At 45.0% G+C, this 21,090-nt stretch overlaps 1 protein-coding gene across 21 annotated transcripts in view; it reads right to left on the bottom strand.

The window, feature by feature from the left end:
* RBFOX2 (RNA binding fox-1 homolog 2) overlaps positions 1–21,090 on the bottom strand; it is a 175,438-nt gene that overhangs the window by 59,064 nt on the left and 95,284 nt on the right. For all 21 annotated transcript variants that reach the window (XM_071802302.1, XM_071802296.1, XM_071802290.1 and 18 more), the window contains one exon: positions 1,953–2,177. In XM_071802302.1, the coding sequence (XP_071658403.1) occupies positions 1,953–2,177 (225 nt within the window). The remainder of the gene's footprint in view (positions 1–1,952; positions 2,178–21,090) is intronic.

Genomic DNA, 21,090 nt, shown 5'->3' with positions numbered 1-21,090 from the left:
AAGTTACAAGCAGCCCACAGAATCAAAATGACTTCACAGAGAAGGAGTCCTAGACAGAAAGAACAAAGGGACTCAGAAGATCCAGGACCCCGTCCATGTGAAAGTCTGGCACGTGAAAGGCTCTTGGCTGAGGCACCTTCCCCCTCCCCCTGGATTTCTTCATGTGCCACCATCTGGGATCCTCTGGGTTTGACCAGTCCCAGCCACAGCAGCAGCAGAAACACGCTCATCTGAGCCCCTACCCTTTCCCAGCTGGCTCGGGTCTGCGAGCCCAACTCTGTACGCGCAGCTCGCACATCTTTAACCACGTCAAATGGTCAGACCAGACGTGCCCACCTGTTTCCAACAGCCAGTACAAGCGTTATGTGTTATTCAGCCTGTTTGTCGGATAACCCCGGCCAGTCAGGCTCCCTCCGCAGCCTCCTGGCAACACGGCTGCCTCCCAGCAGTCTCCCAGCAACGCTCCCTCCCGCACAGATGGGCTCCCAGTCCCTCCTCGCAGCCTCACCAGCCTCCCTGTGCGCTGTAGGCTCCTCGGAGCCGGCACTAGTTGATGAAACACAGAGCTCAGCCCTGCAGCACCACAGAGATGGCTCCTAATATGGAAGAGGAGCAGAAGGGTTGGCTAGAGCTTACATCCAAGGTCAAGGCTTGCATCATTTCCATTAAAAAGAAACTGTCTTAAGCTCTGGGCAAGGATGGGAAAGGCAAAAATACACGGGGAAAGCCACTGCCCTGTTTTATTCCCTGTTTCCAGCCTTCCCATCCAACTGGCAGTGCTCAAGACAGCTGTCTGCTGGAGATGGGCAGCCCAGATCTTATGGGTTGGAACGACATCAGACAACTGGGTACTAAAATGACGACTTGCATTTCTGCACACTGCACTCTGCACCAGCTCCACTTTTTATTTCCAGCCCAATCTCTCCTCATCTACATTTGTATTTGCTGAGGAAGGCACCTGAAGTTCCTTTTGCACACCACCCATCTGCTTTGTAACCTCTTCCTCTACGAGACACTGAAGTTGCAGCGTTCCCAAGTTTAAGATATCCAAGTCATAACCAGCAGTGCCAACTGTGCAGCCACTGCCCACTGCAGAAACAGCAGAGCAGCCTGCTGGGAACCACACACACTCGAGCTGGCACTATCAGTTCTTGAATCATTGGCACTGAATTCACTCAGTACTTACTGGGGGAAAAAATAATCTCTATGAGCCAAACACCCAACTACAAGTAAAACTGAAAGCATTAACAGATTAAATCCGGCCCTGAGCACCAAAGGCTCTCGCCATAAGGCTCTTTATTAGGAAGTTAAGTCTTAACAAGTGGCTTAAGGGGTGGATAAAGCTTTTCCTGGGATAATCTGCCAGCATGTTGCCCAGTGCCCATTCCAGGCCATGAGGAGGAAGCAAAAAAATATAAGAAGGTGAAAATCTTTGTCTGGCAAATGGATGCCCAGTAGCTGAGAGGTCCTCTCTGTCATCTTCAAAAAGTCAAAGAAAATTGTTTTTCTAGTCTGCTAGCTTCCTGAAAACAAAAACACATTGGGATTACACCTAAAATGCATGTGCTCACCCTAATTCTTTGTACTGTCAACCTTCCAGAATTTGCCTCCTTCACATTCGTTTGTACTGTTCACCAATTAACTCAAGGTAATTAGCACTTTTGTAAAGGACTGTCTTTGGACAATGCCACCATGGTAAAAACACCATGATCATGGTAAAAAACACCAAGTACTACTGCTTTTTGCAGACATTTATAAGGGGAACATGCACAACACAAAAGACAGGGGTCTAGTAGTGGAAGGTCAGAAGGTATTTTTTCTTTATAATCCTCTCCTTTTCAAGTCTACTGCCGATTTGCTGCATACTTAAGAAACAGACAGCGATCTAATCAATGGCTGCTTTTTCCTAAAGCACTGTGCTCCTGTCCTCCTCTACGTACTCCCGCACTTACTGCAAGAGATCCATTCTGCGTGCTGGCCGTGTTCGTGCTCTGCTCTCCATGCGGCTGCGTGCTTCCGTAGAGCGTCAGATTGTGCTCGCTGGTCTGGCCTGCATAGTCCTGAGTGTGTGGCACCCCATACTCTGTGGGAATCCCGTTCTGTGGGGGTGGCGGAAATGGGATTGTGGTGAATGGCTGCACCATTGCATCAGGAGTTGCTGCTGGCTCCTGGTTACCCTGAAAAAAAGAGACAAGGAGAAAACAGCTTTATTATACTGGAGAAGAATCAAAACATTAGCCTGAGAAATCATCTACATGCACACGTGTTCCACAGAGTTCATGTAAACATCCCACCCACAGCCACCATAATATTGCTCACTCTTCTATTATCTTCTCTATCAAAAAGAGCACGCCTTGCTCCTCTGAGCCATGACGCTGCTTTCTTAATCTCTATCAGGCAGCATTCTCACTATTGGGTGACATATTGAGAACAAATTATGCGGCTTATAAGTTGAATACCCCTGCAGTCTCACAAAAGGCTTTACACACAGTAAGGCATCATTTTGGAAGGGGAAGAGGCACTGAAACACTGGAAGGGAGAAGAAAACAGACAGAAGAAGAGGGCTTTTTAGTATCCCTACAAGTACATTGTCAGGGTCTATCTCCTCCAGTCTGACCCTCGTGGCTCTGCTCACAAACAAGCACATTGTGTGGTTCAGAGCATACCCTTCTCTGTTGTGCTACAGTGAGAGAAAATAAGCACTCATTCTAAAATTTATCAGTGCAGCAGCCCCTTCCTTTGCTCTGGCAGCACTGAATACAGAGCACGGGTGCTCAGGTACCCATCACTGGAACATCCCATTTGCTTTGTACTGGCTGTGCAGAAGACATGGAGCAGCTGTGGCACATGAGAACACAAGCCTGAAACACAAATCTCCCCAGTCCTGACCATCACCACCATCACATAAGGCACTGACTACCCACTCCTCCCTCAGCTTAGAGTGTTCCATAGAGACCTCGACACTAGGACAGCTGACTTTTTAGCAGCTTTTAGCACTACCTTAGATGTAGTTGACAGCAGCCAGATGACTAAGAAACACAGCTGACCATGCAAAAGATATCCCCAAAAGACAGTCAAAAACCTACCCCACCATGCCTGAAAACCACCCAAGGCAAACACAAAAGCATGCAACACTGCAGGGATCTCACCAAGGGGGGAGCAGGGAGCTGCATTCAGCCACCTGGGGTGAAGGAGAACAGCTCTGACATTGAAACCCAAGCCTGGGAAGCCCAGGCAGCTGCACCACTCCTACTGGTTCCACCACAGCAGCAGAAAAAAAAAAATCCACGGAAAAGATTTATGATAGGAAGGCTGCTTGATTTATGTGTGTGTCAACAGACTAACCCTGATTTTAAATTTTGGCTGCCGTTCCAGCCCTGGGTCCTCCCCCACAAAGCCCAGAGGTGCCCAAGCCTATTCTGACACCAGCATGCTTAAATCAATGGAGTAAAAGAGAAGCAGACCTTATCCCGCGGATAGGAAAGGCAGAGCGGGAATTACCGAGCAGCCTTTCAGCAGAGAGCGTGCAGGGGCTGACAGACCTCCGGTGAAGCCCGACAAACCTTTCAGTCCCTTTATCAGCCTACCTGCAGCTTTCTCTTACAGGCAAAGGAAACAATGATAAATGCAGTGCACCTCCAGCCAGCACCGGGTCATTCAGGCACTGGCTGAATCCCAAATTTGCTCTGACATTAGTCTATCTGGTCTGTCTCCCCTGGGGGCCACGTGGCCACGCGCTCCTGCAGCTGGAGAGAAGGAGAGGGAAGGGCATTCAATAGCACTTAGCAGAGCTGAGCTGCAGTCTTGGCCCGCGCGGAACGATGGGCAGTTTCATTAACTAAAGTCCAGCCGCTGCAAAGCCTTGCTGCCCGTAGAAACACAAAACTCTGCAGCCTTATCTGAGAAAGAAAAATTCAGGCGAGCACACCAGCCACGGGCAGCACTCAGTTCACCACACGCACTCCCCCGAGCTGCTGCAGCCCCGTGTCGCGTGCTGGCAGCTCTGCGGAGGTTTTTCACACACCAAGAACAATTTCTGAAAGCAGGACAGGGCTTTCTGCCCCAAAAAGGAGGGTCGATCCACCAGCTTTCTGCTTGCATGCTCACTCTCTTTTCATTCTCAGCTTCAAAACAGGGACTTAAACCACCACCAAGATCTGCAGGGCGATTACAAACGGGAGGGAGGAGAGGCTGAACACGGTTATCCTGCTGCAAATCAGGCACCAGCAACCCCCAGTGCTCACCCACCTGCAGAATCCATCCTCTGTCACAACAGCTCCAGTGTCTGCACGCCACCTCTTTTTGAAGCTTACTGCCCACTGCAGTGGGCAGTACTTCATTATATCCAATTGTCTTCCATATAGCCCACAGTGTCTGCCCATTTCTTGTGTTCAAAATAGGAGCCAAATACGAAGTTGATTTTTTTTTTTATTATTTAAAAAATTGGTAGAGGAACCCCAGGAAAGATGCAGTAGCAGAAACTATTTCCAGTTTTCTTGGAACAACCTAGATTTACACACCGGTGGTGGCCTGGATAGGAGCATGAGAATGCTAATTAGCCACAAACAAAACCTATTCTGCTGTCCTCTCAACAGGGCAGGGCTGCTCCCCAAAGGACATACTCTACCATATTGTTTAATCTCACTCTTAGACTACTTAAAATGCCAGCCATAAACCTTATATAATCTCATTTTCAATGTTTTTTATCCCTCAGTTAACACTGTTCCTTCAAGTTTAAACACATTTCAACCTTTTAAATATTTTCTCTCCCTTCTTCAATTATCTACAAATGTTTGAAGGACAAAAAATATGCTATCTCTTCTGTTGCTTGTGGTGTTTTGATAAAACATATTTATTTTGAGCTTAATCATACCTCGCAAGCCAAAATATCCTGGTAACTTTATTTATTGCTTCTCTCTGACCTTCCTAAGATTTTCAAATAAGGGTTTCTGGTGCAGAATTAAATGTTTTTAATACTATTGTCACTTCCTTCCCCCTCCCCCAGTCGTACTAACATGCAAAAATCCTGTCTTTTATTACAAAAGTATCCTTCATTTAATGTCTCAGGTTATCTGTAGATCTATCACCATTATGCTTGTCCAAGTTTCATCATCCCACAGAGTATATCCGTATCTCAAATTATTTTTTTTCTTGGTGTGATTATATACACGTTTCCCATCTGAACTTTTTTTGTAATTTTAATTTCCTTTGATGCTTTAGAATTACTTTTCTTCTGTCTCCACCAGTGCCTACAGGAGGACTCTCAATGAGATCTCTGCAGGTTTCATGGCATACTGATATCCTCCAAACCCACAGGAGATTCTACCTCTTCTGTTATTCTACAGAATTCCAACATTTACACAACACTTTGTATTTTAAAGAACTAACACAGCCAAAAGAAAAAAAAAAAAAACAAACCCAAAACACAAACATGTTTATTTTCAAACTCAGAACCTGAACTCCTTTCCCTACTTCTAACCTACCAGGGAAAATCCTCCAGTCAGAGGCGCTGCTTTTCCCATTTCTCAGGAGGTACAAAGAACACAGAGAAACCCCCAGGCTTCCTGGTGAAGGTACATACGTAGGAGGACAGACTCAGCTGAAAGTATTTTGTCTATCCAATCTGGACAACATCCCTCGCTGCACTGCCAGTCCTGCCTGTTTTAGCTCACTAAATTCTCTTAAACATTGACTCAAATGCAACAACAGACTGAGACGGGTATGTCCAAGAATAGTCACCATCCCCAAACACACGCAAGGATGCCATCATAGGACTAGGAAAGACCAGCTGCAGCTCCCCAAAAAAACTATTGCTGTCTTCAACTTGTGTGATAGGATGGAATAAATTTCAACCAATATTCAGGAGAGGACAAACACGTCTCTCAGCCACAAAGCAGGGTGGCTGGCAGTCTCCAGGAGGGGAGCTTAAGGGACATTTGGCTGCAGGAACAGTTTGGCAGTTCCAGGCTAAGCTATTCCCTCCATGAGTTGGTGCAGCCATGTATCGACCCACACTAGATGTCATCCCATGCTCACCAAACAGGGAAAGGCTGTTCAGTGCAACTGCAACTCAGTGTAGTTAACACACGCTTCTTAGAAAAAGGAAAAAACTTCAGTACAATATATGGTAACCTACAGTTCGAAGAAAACCAGCAATTCTTACGCATTCGTTCTGTTGCTCATCCACGTTAGGCAGGAACTCAAAGCAGCTCCCCTCTTCCAAAACGCTGACATCTGATTCATCAGCACCCAAGCTCTCAGGGCACAAGAGGGATCCAGGATTTCCATCTGGGCTCTCCCTCCAGGTCCCTATTCTCAGCCCTACAAAAGTCCAGCCATGTCCTCACAGATGCCTACCTCCTTCCTTAGGTCAGGGTTTTGCCTACACAGCTCAATACAGATCCACACCACTTTTGGTTTAAAACACAAATTAGCTAAACCAGTTAAAAATCCCTGATGGGGACACATTTCTGAGAGTTTATGCAGCTTTAAGTTAATTAACAAACTTTGTAGCTCCAAGCTAAGTGAAGGAACAGTAAGTAACCACCCGCAACAGTACCTTGCAGAAGGGTGGGAGCTGGGGTCATTATCACAACGAGGAGAAACGTGGTTCAGCAAATGCGACACAGGATGAATTCTTTCAGTAGACAGCAGGTGGTGATCCAAGATCACGGCACTGGAGTGCCAAAAGCAAACACCAGAAAGGCACACAAAGGCCTCTATAAAACTGTCAAAGATGAGTCTATTTTGTGAACGTCTGGTTTTGTTTTGCTCATTAGAGAAATGGGTGTAATTATAGGGATATGAAAGGAGCCTTATAGCAATGCAGTTACAGAGTCCTTCTGTATTGGTATGCCATAATATGCATAGGTATTAAAGCATAACCAACCAAATAAAAATTATAATCTCAGTAAAACTGAACCGGCACGATGTCTGTATAGACATTTCCATGCAAACTGCCATAAGGTAAATGGTCTGTGCTTTCCATAACCTCACTGTGAGTCATAAGCATCAGAGAAAGGTGCAGGGAAATGCTACAGCATGTAAACATCAAACAATCTCTTAAATATGCCTTTCAACTCTGGTAACCCCCAAATCATTGGGATAGACATGAGCATATACCTATTAGCAGCATGGGGTTTCTAATAGGTATGTCTTTGCTGAATTCATTTCATGAAACCTTGAAGCAACTGACTTGCAGCTAAGGGAAGGCAATTAATCTGTTTGTGAGGACTGGTGTGTTCCAGGCTACGACTGTTTGCACTCTGCGCTAGCCTAATCCCTTTTGTAAACAGCAAAACTGTTTGTAGGTGAGACCTGAAGAGCCTGGCATGACCATCCAACCTGGAGCCGCTGTCTGCCCTCAGCTCTTCCATGAAAGGGATCCTGTGAGCAAGGGGATGGGGGGGATCACATCATTCCTCCTCTGATCCAGATCACAGTCTCCCATTGGGGAGGCAAACGTGACACACGGGTCCCGCAGAAGAGGCTGAGCGCTGCTCCTCAGCTGTACACAGACAAGAGAGGAAGGGCTTACCAAACCATCCTGCTGCTGCAGAAGCAAGAGAATAATAGTACTACTAAAGAACACAGGCTGTGGGGTTTTTTTTCCCCCGCTTCTCACAGCTGAACACAAATTAAGGTTGGTCTAGCAGGCTCCCCATCCCAGTCCTCTCTCCCCAGAGCCCAGCTGGGACTCATGCTCCAGAGGGGCTCTGGCTGGACCTGCTGCCGTCCCACCTTCAGCTGTGTCCTCCTGCTCTCTGTCCCCTGCCAGCTATGACACCCTGTCTGCCCTTTGATGAGCCATTTCAGCACATATCTCAGGGAAAAAAAAAAAAACACAACACCCAAACTTGCTTTCTATTGTCAGGTCAGTTTTGTTCCCAGTTAAGAGGGCTGAAATGGCTTGGCAAGGAGCTGGAGAACCAGAGCCAGAAAGGAGAGGGAATGGAGAAGCTCGGGAGGGAAGGGTCATGGGCACCAGCACTTGGATGAGCTCAGGCTGCCGGGGAGCCACAGTCTCTGGCACACATTAACCCTCTCTCCAGGCAGTCCCACACTTTGCCTGCTGATAAACACATCAGCAAGCAATTTCTTTGCAAATGGAACAGATACAAAGCAGCGTGAGGGTTGCTCCAAGACCCACCAGGAATTTGAGCATGATCCCTTCCAGAAAATCACGGCTGGGGCATTATACCAGCGATAAACCCCAACCTGCACTGATAGCTCTCACAGCACGTGCAATCTAAGCCTTGATTTCAAAAACAGTGCTTTTACTCCTTAGGGTCATGAAGCTACCCAAACACAAGCCTAAGCGATGTATAGGATGATGAAGGAATGGTTTTCCAGCTCCCCAGTCACATCCAAACAGCGACTTGGCCACACAAATGCTGCGGGTGCCCACTAACGTCATACAAAGCTCCTTACCCCAAAATGCAGTAATAACACTTTCTTTGTTATGGCCATTTCATTGCGGATTAGTTTCTGAAAGGAAAGAGTGGGTACAATACCTATGGAAAGGAAGTTTGGAGGTAAAAAGCATATATAAAGATTATAATCATCCTGTCTTCTTCATCTTTGTGCAAACCTGTTCCTTGATTCAGAAGGGTATATGACCCTAACCCGACACCCACAGTCCACACTAGAAAGGCATTTCTCTTACTCCAGAGAGTACAACTGGCATGCCTGTCTTGCTTGAAGACCCAGACTGATAAAAATCAACATGCTTTTTCTTGATGTGGGTTGATCATAAAAGCACCTTGACAACGATCTCAGTAATAATGGTATTTGTATTTCATCTGCACGTATGGAGCTTCATCTTCATTTGACCTATGACATATAGGGTTAACAAAAAAGGATGCTGGATTTTGACTCTACTACCATGGGCACAGGAGCAATTTTTCCTGAATACTCCCGAAAACATTGTTCTACTTATAGGTTTGGTGGAGTTTCATGCTAGTTTTGTTACAACAGAAGAAACTTTATATGTATGTTTGTTTGTTTTTTTTTTTTATTTCCATCAGATGCAATCATTTTAGGAAACACTTTTTGCATTGGGTTAACTTAAGCCTAAATAAGCTAATCTTCCACGGGGGGTGGGAAAGTCTGCACTCAAGCTAGCACCTAGCTAACCATTTAAAGGCATGTTTCTGTCGACTTCCTGGTGCAAGCTTGCACTAGATTATGTAATCTTACCCTTCCTTCTCCTAGATATGTAAAGCAAGGGAAGAACAAGTTATCTTCCAATATACACGCTATCATTTCAGGCCACCAAAAACTGTTCGGTAAAATAAAACAGCTGGCCTTTTTTTTTTTTTAATGCTTTTAAGAACTTTACAGAGAAGAAGTTCAAGCCCTTCTTTTGTAGGAAAGGATGAAAGAAAATTATCGGCTTATCTTACTCTTATACACATGAAGAACTCACTCATCCCCATGCTGTCATTATTTCCAGTAATGGTCAACTTCTGCTCTATCCCAATGCCCAAACGCAGGCTCCCAGTGCTGAATGCATAACGGTTAATTAAGAAGCCCCTGGGCATCCTGCAAATAGGCTTTCTGTTGGATATAGCCAAAGCTTTAGAGTTACACAACATTAAAAAAGCCCAGAGTCACATCTACTTACCAGCCTGAAACATACCTTTCAGATTTTAAAAAAGCACTGATTTTCTGCTCCTGAAATCTACATTATTCCTCTTTAAAAAAAAAAAAACAGTTAAATATTACTGGCACAAAGGCATCCCACCAAACGCTTTCAATCAATTTACACTCTCTGGGGTTGATTAGAAAGAGAGAATTGTGCTTCAAGAGATGACATCGAGGTCTCAACATCTGTTTCCATTCCATATTAGGAATGAAACCACCTCCAAGAATTATTGGGGAGAAGAGAGTGGGGGTGTGGAACAAAGGAAAAAATCACCAGGATGGATTTGTCCTCAGCAGCAAAGCCAGCAAGTAAGAGAAAAGCTCAGGCTCAATGTTTTGTTCAAGATCAGTTCTTTATCACCTACCCTGGCTGTATTCTTCCCATGAGTACAATATTCCAAGTGAATATTTTCCACTTCATAGTCCAACTTTCTTAGGAAAAAAGATTTCCATAAGATGACTAGCTTTCAACAAATAAATATGAAAATAAAGTCTCAAAATATTACAAATCCTGTCACACCTTAATCCAGCAGGCACCCAGAGTGGCAGAAGCATCTCCCACACAAGTGAGATTACTTTACTATTGGGTGAAGAGGGTTAAGTTTCTTCTTCTGGACCAGAATTCAAATGAATCATAGCCAAGAAACAGTGTGCTGCAGATGTGTCACGTATGTTTAATCCAAGCTAACCACGATTAGCTTTTCAGCAGATTAGCAAACCGATCACACTCACAGCTGCATGACTGCGAATCCTCACTCAGGGAGGTAGCAGGAACCGGAGGCTGGTGGTGGGGAAGGAGTGTGGGTAACTGCTCTTTCGGGGATCATCTATGGGTGCACCAGGGTGCCTGAGCACTCATGTACGTGACTCCCAGATGGCTCTGTGCTGGTTTTCTGCCTTATTCCTGAACACTAACCTGTGGTTCCTGGTGCTGCTCCATAAAAGAAGGGCTGCAAGAACAGGGAAATACAACAGTAAAGAAAATCCCATCTGGCCTCATGGTAACTCTCAACCAGGCTGTCAGGGTAGTGTCACAGCTACCGTCATCTCAGCTAATTCTGCAACCAGTCTGCTCACTCCAGACAGCTTTGTTTCAAGGAAGACAGTAGTTCTCTGGGTGACGTCATATTTCTAAAAAACAGTATCTGCTTCTCCAACTCCAATCAGGTACCTGAGCTGGACTGATAAGTTTTTCATCCCACGTCCCTGCTCCTGCAAATGGACTATCACCCTGTATCTGCAAGCACATCACCACATCTCAGTGAGTGTGGAAAGTTATTCCGGCAACCTCAAGAATTCAAACTGCTTTCCTGAATGTTTAAACCCTCATGAAGCTCATTCAACCCCTTAGAAAGATTTATATCTACTTTAGTTACAGGAATTTTTCAAAGACCTTACTATGTGATGCAGATATCTGTAAGAGACTCTTCCAGATCTCTCTGTATATCCAGTGCTCTTCTAAGAAGGATTCTGAATATCGCTTTTGGCACTGGGCTTCTCTGTCACCCTCTCCCCTGCTGTGAGGGGAACGAGCTGGAAGTGGTACAGAGCTGTGTGGAGGTGCTGCTCCAAGCTGACTTGCCTCTTGGAGGATGGACAAACCTCAAAGCCCCATCACCCAGCTTCACTTACACAGGCCCCTCCAACTCCCCCAATTTCAATGTCCAGCAGGAAAGTCCTCCCACCTGCCTGCACTAATTCCAGCACCCCACAGGGAGAAGGAGCCCTGCCTCACTGCCAGATGCGGAAAGGAGAAAGTGCCAGGAAGGGGAGAGCACATCTGGAATCCATTGCAGAGTGCTGAATGCTTTGGAAAGAACTGCAGAGCTGGCAGAAACCACAGCAAGGAGCCGCGTGTTTGGGCGTGACTATGAAGCAAAGGTGGGGGAAGAGATGTATCCAGCATACTTAAACACAAAACCAGAACTCCTCTTTGGGCTCTTTTTTTTTTTTAATGCAAGCAGCTAAACATCTCAGTTCCGTCACATTTTCTCTGCCACTGGCCTAGTGTGGGTAGGGTCAGAATTCAGTACAGGAGACAGGGGATGCGATGCAGCAGCCCCAGCCGAAGCAAACAGGACTTGTCTGTGACTCGAGCGCCAGTACTCAGTAACACAGCGACAATATTACTTCAAGCTGCTCTCAGGGTTGAGGTGGGGGGAGGATATCTGCGACTGACTTGGCACATGCTTGGGAACAGAAATTTGACGGTTTAAAAACACAGATTTCTTCCCACAGTTACTTTCCATTCCAGCAATGCATTCTCCTATCTCCTGCTACTCATTTGTTCCAAGAGGAGTTTTCCATTTTCAAGGAAACCTCCACTACGTGTCTTGGAAATCAGAAGTTCTTTAAAGTAACGGTCACAGAGAAGGAACTCACCAATGCAGCAGCCTGGTACAAAGAGTGACTACAGCTGTTTGGATATATTACCAACAAGTAGGGTGTGGGAAGCATTGCTACTTTAGCACATGGCCTTGACCAGATGAAAAAATAAGGTGATACACACTTCCACACATGAATTTTAAAAAGGGAATTAAAAAACTCAAAAGGGAACAAGTGAGAGCCACAAAAATGACCACGAGATTGGAAAAAGTGACATGGCTGTACACTGAAAAACCTGAAAAGTCCAATCTGTTTTGCTTATAATTAAAAAAAGTGTCAGCTGATTACTTTGTGAAAGTATATTAACAGTTAGGGGAGGGGAAAAAAAAAAAGTAAGCACTAATAATATGTAATCTAATGAACAAAGGCACCAATAAAACCAATAGCCAGAAGCCAAGTCTGATAAATTCAGTTCTGGTAAAAGGTACCATTTTAGTTTGTTTACTGATTTCTAAATGACAGTCATTAAGTCAGCTAGTGAGGAGGACTCAGCCCTTTCCATCTCTTCATGCCTTTGTGCTGAAAACATTATGTCATTCAAATCAGAAGTACCTGAGTGAGACATAATGGCCTACAACACATACACCAGAAGACACAATCTGAGGCCAGATCTATAGGACAATGTTCTGGAAAGCTAAGAAGAGCTGGTGGAAGTCAATGCACATAAATTAAAGCAGATTAAACTAAGCAGCAGACACATTTATAAGTAAAATGACTTCACCTTATGGAGGGGAACAAGCTATTGAGAAGTATGGGTGCAGTTTTGTGTACTACCTAATACGATAAACTACCAGCTGGTCCCAGAAGCATGGGCTCTGCTTCCCTCCCCGGCTGTTGCGAGACCAAGTCATGCCACAGCTGTAGCTAGAAAATTAATCCAAACAATAGTTGTCTGTTTGGTCATAAACTGAACTGTTTCACTTTATATCTGCCTAAGCACGGTGCCCAAAGCAGTGAGGCGGCTGAACATATGGCCAGGGCAGAGAGACGAGGGGGACTATTCTTCTCACAGCAGCCCATAGCTATGTTAAATTAAGCGCAACTTGGAAATGCACCTGAAAGCCACTTTGTCCCAGAACAAGAGGTTACATGGACATTCTGCATACATTACTGCCTCTACCTGCTTAGCTTATGCTTAGCTTTCAGAGCGTCCCCATGTAAGCCAGTACAAAGTTGGTTTTTACACGGTGAATTGTCAGGTATCTCAGGAAAGAATTCCCCTTTGTTATCAAATCCTTTAGAGTCTCTTTCCCTCAGGCCTTCCAGCTAACCTATGTTTACTGAATTCCTGCTGTAACCACAAACCAGCATAGACCTCTCCCTTACACAGGCCACCTGCACAGCTCAAAGATGAAGCCTCAGGTCCACAGTGTGTCTGACCATCTTTCACTGCTCCTCCTGAGCTGGGTGTTCTTAATGCAGGTCCTGCAGCCCCCCTGCTCAAGCAGCTCCCTCTGCACCTTTGGAAGCATGCTGCTTGCCCTTGTCACCACCACATCAATGTCTTGGCCACAAAAAGCATGTGTGGGTTTAACAACAGCAACACACCAAATCTTCTCATTAAACTACTGCATATTACTGCTGGTTCCACTTTTAAACCGCTCTATTTTACTGAAGCTAAATCGATAAACCTTAAAAGCTAAATTGATATAAGAACATCTCATTTTGGTGGCATGCCTGTCAGCATCTGCAGCTCCATTAATATGTTACTGCATGCGTTCCCATGAAATTTACCCCTCCATAATTCCCAGCAGACATCCACCTTCTACAGCCAAGTGCATTAAAGATCCTTTCTCTCCAGGCCTCACTCTGTCTGCTCGCACCTACAGGAAGACAAGAGAACAGGCTACGCAAAACTTAAACCCTTTCAGCCAGTCGGTCTCCCCTTCTGTACATCCCCCCTTTCACGCATACAGTGTCAGGTTAAACAAAGCCGCCCGCTCCAGGATACAGGCCTAGAAAAAAAGCATTAGCATCTGGCAACCAAGAGCAGCACCTCGGCATAGAAGCCTGAGAGCAAACACAAGTCTCTGGCACGAAGAGGAAACACCGAGACGTATGCCTGACTGCTCCTGTCAATCTTGCAGTGGGGGAATGCCCGATTTTTTTTTTTTTAATATATTTTTATCATATTACTGAACGGAAACGCCAGGGACTGCTGCAGCCCCTGTCCCTTGAGGCTCTGCTGCTGCCATCAGGCTGTGCTGCCTTTGCAGCGATGAATATTTAAACAGAGCAATAAATATTTCAGAGCACATTCATCCCGATGAGAAGTCTACTAGCATAAGAGAGACAAGACAACCAGGCAGGGCCAGGGCTGCTCCCTATTTGCCCCTCTGGCTCCCACACTGCCTGCCCTCCCTTGGCCCTCCTTCCCTCCAGCCCTCAACAGGCACCTGAGAGCCTCAAATATTGATGAGCACAGCTCCGGTTACTTTCCAAACAAGCAAAAACACCGTGAAAAAGTAAAAAGGTTCTCTGCTTTCCAGAGAGGTGCAGAATGCACTTACCGCATGCTTTGCCTTTACCTTTTCTGGGGCCTCTGGCTTTTGGGTGTAGTGCTCACACTTGGGGAGAAAAGAATTTACTTTAAGACCCCACAGGGTCTTAAATCTTTTAATATTGCCCCTTCAAAGAGCAAAAATACAAGCCCACCGAACCCAAAAGCTCCACCAGAGCTTGGCTGAGCGATGAAGTATGAAAGCCTGTCTCTCCCCCCAACAACTCCCTTCCTTAATTTCAGGACTGCATTTACTCAGGCATTTCTTGCTCGCTAGCAGCTCCGCTGGGCTCTCTGTGGGACGCTAACAGATGTACACAACTTGGCCATCACTGGGACAAATAAAATCTGCTGGAAAACAGGTTTAGGACAAAACAGAAAATGCATGCATTTATTCAGCTGTCATCTGCATGTCGTTCACGTACTGGGGCTATTTTGACTTTCATGGTGCTAAAAGCTTGCATTTTTAACAAGGATCTTAGCTATGTTCTCACCTATAAAGAAACTATTTTTAAAAATAATTTCGAGGGGTAAATAAAATTTTGCAGTACATTTTGAAAGAAATCAAAATCACATGTAAGACACTTGTTCAAGATCAAATTTATAGGGCCATAAAAACCCATGGCGATGCTCAAAACCAGACTTTCATACCAGCTTCCACTGCATATCTCACTAGATTCAAAAGACAAGATATTTCCTGGTCACACAATATATGGAGAAGCCTTCAGAAAACAGAAAGTGCCTACCCTGAATGAAGGGAAGCCAAAAAGACACGCTCACTAAGAGCAACCGGCAGCCAAAGGGTTATCTTAAATGATAGGTGCGAGCTGGCCTGCCCTGGTTAACTGAGCTGCACCAGGGCAGCTCCCTTTCAGGAAAAGCCTGTAACTAACAGCATATAAAAAATTAGAGGCATCTCTGCCTTTCCCAGTGCTCACATTTTAAAAGATGATGGTAACTAAACTGCAATCTCAACATGCCACATGCTTTCAATGACACCTCTCGGACTGCACAAGGAGAAGCTGCTCCTCGTACCTGGATCCTGGCCCAGCTTAAGGTAGAAGCTGGGCACCAAATGGTTCGGTCCTGTCACAGCTTGGGCACAGCAGGGCTCCTGCAAGGGTATGTGACAACTCAGCAAGGTCTGCAGATGCATGGTCTTGGATTGAACTGCTAAATTCCCCTGCAGTCTCATTTCAGCTGCTTTGAGACCTTTGAAGGGGAACAGATGGGTCTTTCCTATGCACAAAAATGGCCCTGCAACACATCGAGCGAGAGCGAGCTTTCTACCGCAAGCCAGAGCTCCTGCTATTTCATCCATGGTCCTCATGGTCAAGGGAAGAGATCAGGGCAGCATCCAAGTGCTGCACAGCCTGCTGGAGATGGCTGTTTTCCTATTCATGAAATTCTGTCCCATTCCCCTGCTCTGTGGCATGAATTTGCTCCAAAGCAAAGTATTGGACCATCAAACAGGAAAACTTCTCTCCAGACAGCAATTCAAGGAAAACCAGCTGCCTGCTGAATAGGTAGATTAATCACCTGCTGCTGCCCTCTCTCCCTTCTGACCAAAGGCTCCTGGAAGAGCAGCAGCATCCCTCCTTCAAGACTGGTCATCAGCCACGCCATCAAAAAGATGCTACCTTATATTAAAAATATAAAATGGCAATCACAGCAGTGTAGTTAAGAAAGTAACAACGATACTGGCTCGGCCAGCGGCTAGTCCTGGGATTTTACATCTCTGCTCCTAACCATCACCCCAACTGTCCTTCATGTATCACTAAAACTAAAGGATCCAGTCAGAAGTCAGACCCAGCCTGGCACAAAAAAACATCTTGTACTTTCCTATCCTATTAACAGCCCTCATACACAGAGGAAGCAAAATATCCTGGAAGACGAGCAATTATCTCACCAAGTATTTTAGAGCAGAAGCCGCCATTTTGCAGTAGACATCAAAATAACAAGTGCTCCTCTGCTAACTGTGCAGCTCCACGTTATTCCCATGATGGGTCGCATACCCAGCAGCACAGTTACATGGAAAAAAATGGCATCTGATCCCAGGCAAGAATGAAAAGATAATGTTTGCTACAATACAAGAAATGTTAGGAAGGAAAACAACATTTAATCCTGTGCCTCCTGAGGACCTCTCATGACTCAGAAAATAAATGTAAACAGATGAAAAAGTTAATTTGGTTCCTATCAGCCCCACTGGCATGCAAAAGGCAGAGCAGGCACCCTGGGGAGAAGGGAGGGAAAGATTTGCCATAGATCAGGTTACTATCACTTACAGCTGACCTAAAGCACCACAAGATTTCAGCAGACTTTGCCAGTTCTTCTAATTTCCATAGGTACAACCCCCTCTCCTTTAAGAGATGAGATGTGTGAAATCTGCAACATCACAACTGAGGACAGGTAGGAAGGAGATCCTGCAGCATGCATATATGAGCAACCAAGATGATAATCCTCACTATTTTAGAAGGAGCACAGTTAACTGAAAATAAGAAAGCAGAAGTGAATTGTTCTTTGAAGAACCCATCCATCCAAAGCAATGAGGACATAAGGAACTGGAATAACTTCTCATCAGTCTGAAGCCACTGCATGGAACAGACAGACAGACAGTTGCTCTGTCCTACAAACACGCTCCTTCAAAAGACATGTCCCTCTAAAACCCAACACACTCTTGGCTTGGGAAGCCGGAGACCCAGCTTGCTGGGTAAGCTCAACATAGTTATCCCCCAGATGGGCCAGCACAGCCCACAGACATACTTCATCACTGCCAAACCTGAGAAATGTTCTTCAGCATAAGCCCTCAGCACTTGGTTTTAACTTCATCTCATTTGAAGGTATCTGAGCTGCCCTGCTCTGCTGGAAGCAAAGGGCAGGCAACAGTCAGAGGATCAGGACTAAACAGGTACCAAACGCGATAACAAATCAGGGCTCTGTAACCTGTTTTTCTGTTGTGGATGATCCCCTCCTACCTCATGCATCCAGGCTGGTAAAGCTTATCACAAACTAAGCACTTTTTGTGTCCTAATACATTTTTAGGAAGAGTTAATATTCAAAAGCAGCCAATGACAACATGAGCAGTAGCCCACAGCAGCCCAAGTACCTGTTGTTACCTGAAGTCAGTTTGCTTTCTTAGGCCTTCAAAATGCACTAGAAGATTCACAGGAAGACTGATGCATGTGAAAACCCTCCTTTAAATCTAGAAATTAACCACCAACATTTACTTAAAATGCCACGCTCCAAATATCATGTAAGATTAAAACAATGACAACTGAATCTATTGCTCTTATAGCTTCCCCTTGCATGTCCAGGACGTAAAGCCTTGCCAGAATCCCAGAACTCGGCACCACAGGGCATGAGGACCACCTGCATTTTCTAGCTATGGTAGATCTTTGTTGATCACAGAGGGAATGATCTGAGCAAGTGCCTCTAGCATTGTGCTCACAACCGCCTAATTAACAGACTCATCTCCCTGCACTTCAGCAACAGCAGGACTGATGCACCTGACCTCACACCAGAGCAGCTCACACAGGGACAGAACTCCAGGCAGAAAGGTGGGATGGACACAGCTGAGGGCAATTCCCAAACCACCTCACAGCTGGATGGGCTGCAGGAGGCCTGGCCCCACACTGACACTCTTCTGCTTGGACTGCCAGGAGGCTCATCACAGCACTGCATTTAAATTGTGTCAATCAAACATTGTTCTTGCTTGCCACCAGCTTCTTTTCTCCTAGATTTAGGCCAGATAGTATCTCAAAATAACTGTAGGGCTATGCACTGAGCCTTACACCTAACCCAGAGGCCTAGTACACTTCTGAAAGCCCCTACAGCTCTCCATAAACCCTCCAGAAGAATGAAATCTAGCTTCCTTTACTCTCTTCCAAAACATTCAGAAATTCCTATTACTCAGCTCTAGCTATTATTCTTTTCTGTGTTACACATAACATAGTTCAGAATTTCCAACCCACCCACTAAAAAAAGCCACTTCAGCTTTCTAGATGTGTTCTTGGCCACATGGCTGAGCTGCGAGGCAGGACCTCTGGCACCCAATCAGGCAGGAGGCAGAGCAGGCACCGATCTGAACTGAGAAGCTCAAGTCTGCAGTTTCTGGAGCAGCTTTCTCCTGACTTCTGTGCCACACTTGAAGTAACTCCTGCAGCTCACCATCAAAATAAATTAAAAGCATCCCTAACAACAACAAAAGAGTCCTGAGAAATCACATTTAAGCAGAAAGAGACAGTAACATCACTGCCTCTCTTACCTCCTCACAGCCAGGCTTGTTCCAGGAGGACCTGCACACTGTCTACAGCCAAAGTTGCCATTTGGGCTGCCCAAAATGACAGTTTCAGACTTTATGGAAAACACGGCTCAGGGATCTTTAATCTGATCTAACCCGGTTTATTTATATTCACTCAGTAAGACAAGGCATTTAGCAGTCTAGCTTTGACAGAGCATCAAGATCCCAGCAGTCTTTTCTTCCACCTTTCTGAAGTCCATGTTACCAGATAAATTCATTCTCGCACCCCTTGCGGCATTTTGACCAAAAGGAGCTTTGAAGATCTAGAGTACCTCAGAAAATTTCTCTTAGGATGAAGGTTTACAGCTGGCCTTGGATGACCTGAATTCTTTCAGCCACAAAGAGGGTCGGTCCCTCCTTGACTACACCTCTTCATCAGTCACACTTCACATATGCTCATTCACAGCCCATCACCCATGTCCCTGTGAAGGACACCTGGAGCAGGGAACTGTCTCAAGTTCTCACCACAGCCTCCAGTCACCACTTTCTTCATTCCCATTTCTCACCACACTACACTCCTTACCACATATTTGCTCCACCACAGTCTAAAGTGACCCAAAAAACAAACAAACACACACAAAATATCAACACTCCCCCCCCCCAAACTTTATATAAGAGGGACTCGTAGAAGCACTTTTCCTCCCTCTCCCACTGCTTCAAGACAGAAGAGAGCTTCATCCTGAGACCAGATGGAGGCAGACCAGAGAAAAGTTTTTAAAAACAAGTGTAACAACATTAAATGGCTCCATCACGCACACAAAGAAAAGCAAGAGGATTATCTGAACAAAGCTAACATGCCACAATACCTTATAGTCCAATCAAGTCAGCAATTGACTAATCCACTAATTTCACCAAATTACCATGCTCTTTCTCCTCTACCTCCTGGTAGAGGCTGGAAGGATCCTTTGTAAGATAACACAGATCCAAAACTCTGCCTGTGAAACTCCAAAATCCTTTCCCCTGCTGCCCTATTTATCTCAACCACGTTTTACAAAGCAGGATGGGACACGAGCTAGAAAACAAAAGGCCTTCTTAGTTCTGCTCCATAATATTCCTAAGTACTTTGCATAATAGTTCAGTTTTGATAACCTCCTTTCATATGCTGCAATAACAAAAATAAGAAATGCTACAAAGAATAACAAATCAAATTAAAGGTTTCACTCTTCATGGAGGGTATGCGAGACAAAGAAGGACTAGAATTATCCAAGAAATGTGAACTCCTCTCTAAGGCATTTTTAGACCTGTCTTTTTAAGTAATTTAAAGCAGGTTTTGCTATTAGGACTGGAGGGAGAGCATAGGCTTCAGATAAGGAGCCTCAGTGAAACCCGATGGGTGAATGATGGTCTATGCACTGCGTAGGTCAAACTCTGATTATCTAAATCTTAGTTAATCAAAAGCAATTATCTGAAAGTCAAATATGCCCTCCAAGTCAGATAGCTTGGTGAGACCGGGACTTACAAAGCACACAGAAATCCTAAACTCCACAGGACCACAACTGCAGAAACTATGAATTTTAAGTAGGATAACCGGGAGGACAGTTCAGAAGGTTTTAACCGTATTCAAGACTCTCAGCCCGAGGGCAGCCTTCAGAACCGACTAGAAGATTACCCTTGCAATTACTCGGACATTTCTGGTGTCTCCATGCACCCTCAGATTACAGGCTACTTGGAGTGCAATTCCAGTTAGGTATTTAGAGAGGACTCGGGGTGAAAGTCTCCATTACAACCAGGGTTGGTAGAGCCAGGTTGGCTGATACTTCCCATTCTAAGACCCTGTTTTCACTTGTTTGTAATTTTGAGAAAACATTTTAGCTTATTTTTTTTTCATGCTATCTGCATTTGATTTCAGGGTTTCTAATTTTTTTGTTACTTCAGACATATCAATCCAATCAGGGAAAGCAGTAGGTAGAATATTTTGTCTTGTTTATGAAGGGGGGGGAAACCACAAACAAACACAAATGTCTCACACACTTTGAAAGCCCCATGAGGACTTCATGTTTAACAGAAAAATTTGCATTTCAGCGATCTATATTTAGCAACCCATACTAAAAAGTCATCAAAATCTGACCAACATTATGCTTGTTTTACATTTTACCAACTAAATCTATTAGTAAAGCCATATATGATGGCGCAAAAAGGCTAAAAACGAGGAAAAAACCCAAAACCTGCCAAAAGGAACCGATCCACTCTTCACATTTATCATGGATATCATTATTCAGATGACAAGGCTGTGTAAATTTAAGAGATGGTGGCAACAAGC

Source organism: Patagioenas fasciata, chromosome 1 (assembly GCF_037038585.1).
Source record: "Patagioenas fasciata isolate bPatFas1 chromosome 1, bPatFas1.hap1, whole genome shotgun sequence".
NCBI classification, from domain to species: domain Eukaryota; kingdom Metazoa; phylum Chordata; class Aves; order Columbiformes; family Columbidae; genus Patagioenas; species Patagioenas fasciata.
The sequence above is the reverse complement of the archived record's forward strand: the minus strand, read 5'-3'. Positions and strand labels throughout refer to the sequence as shown.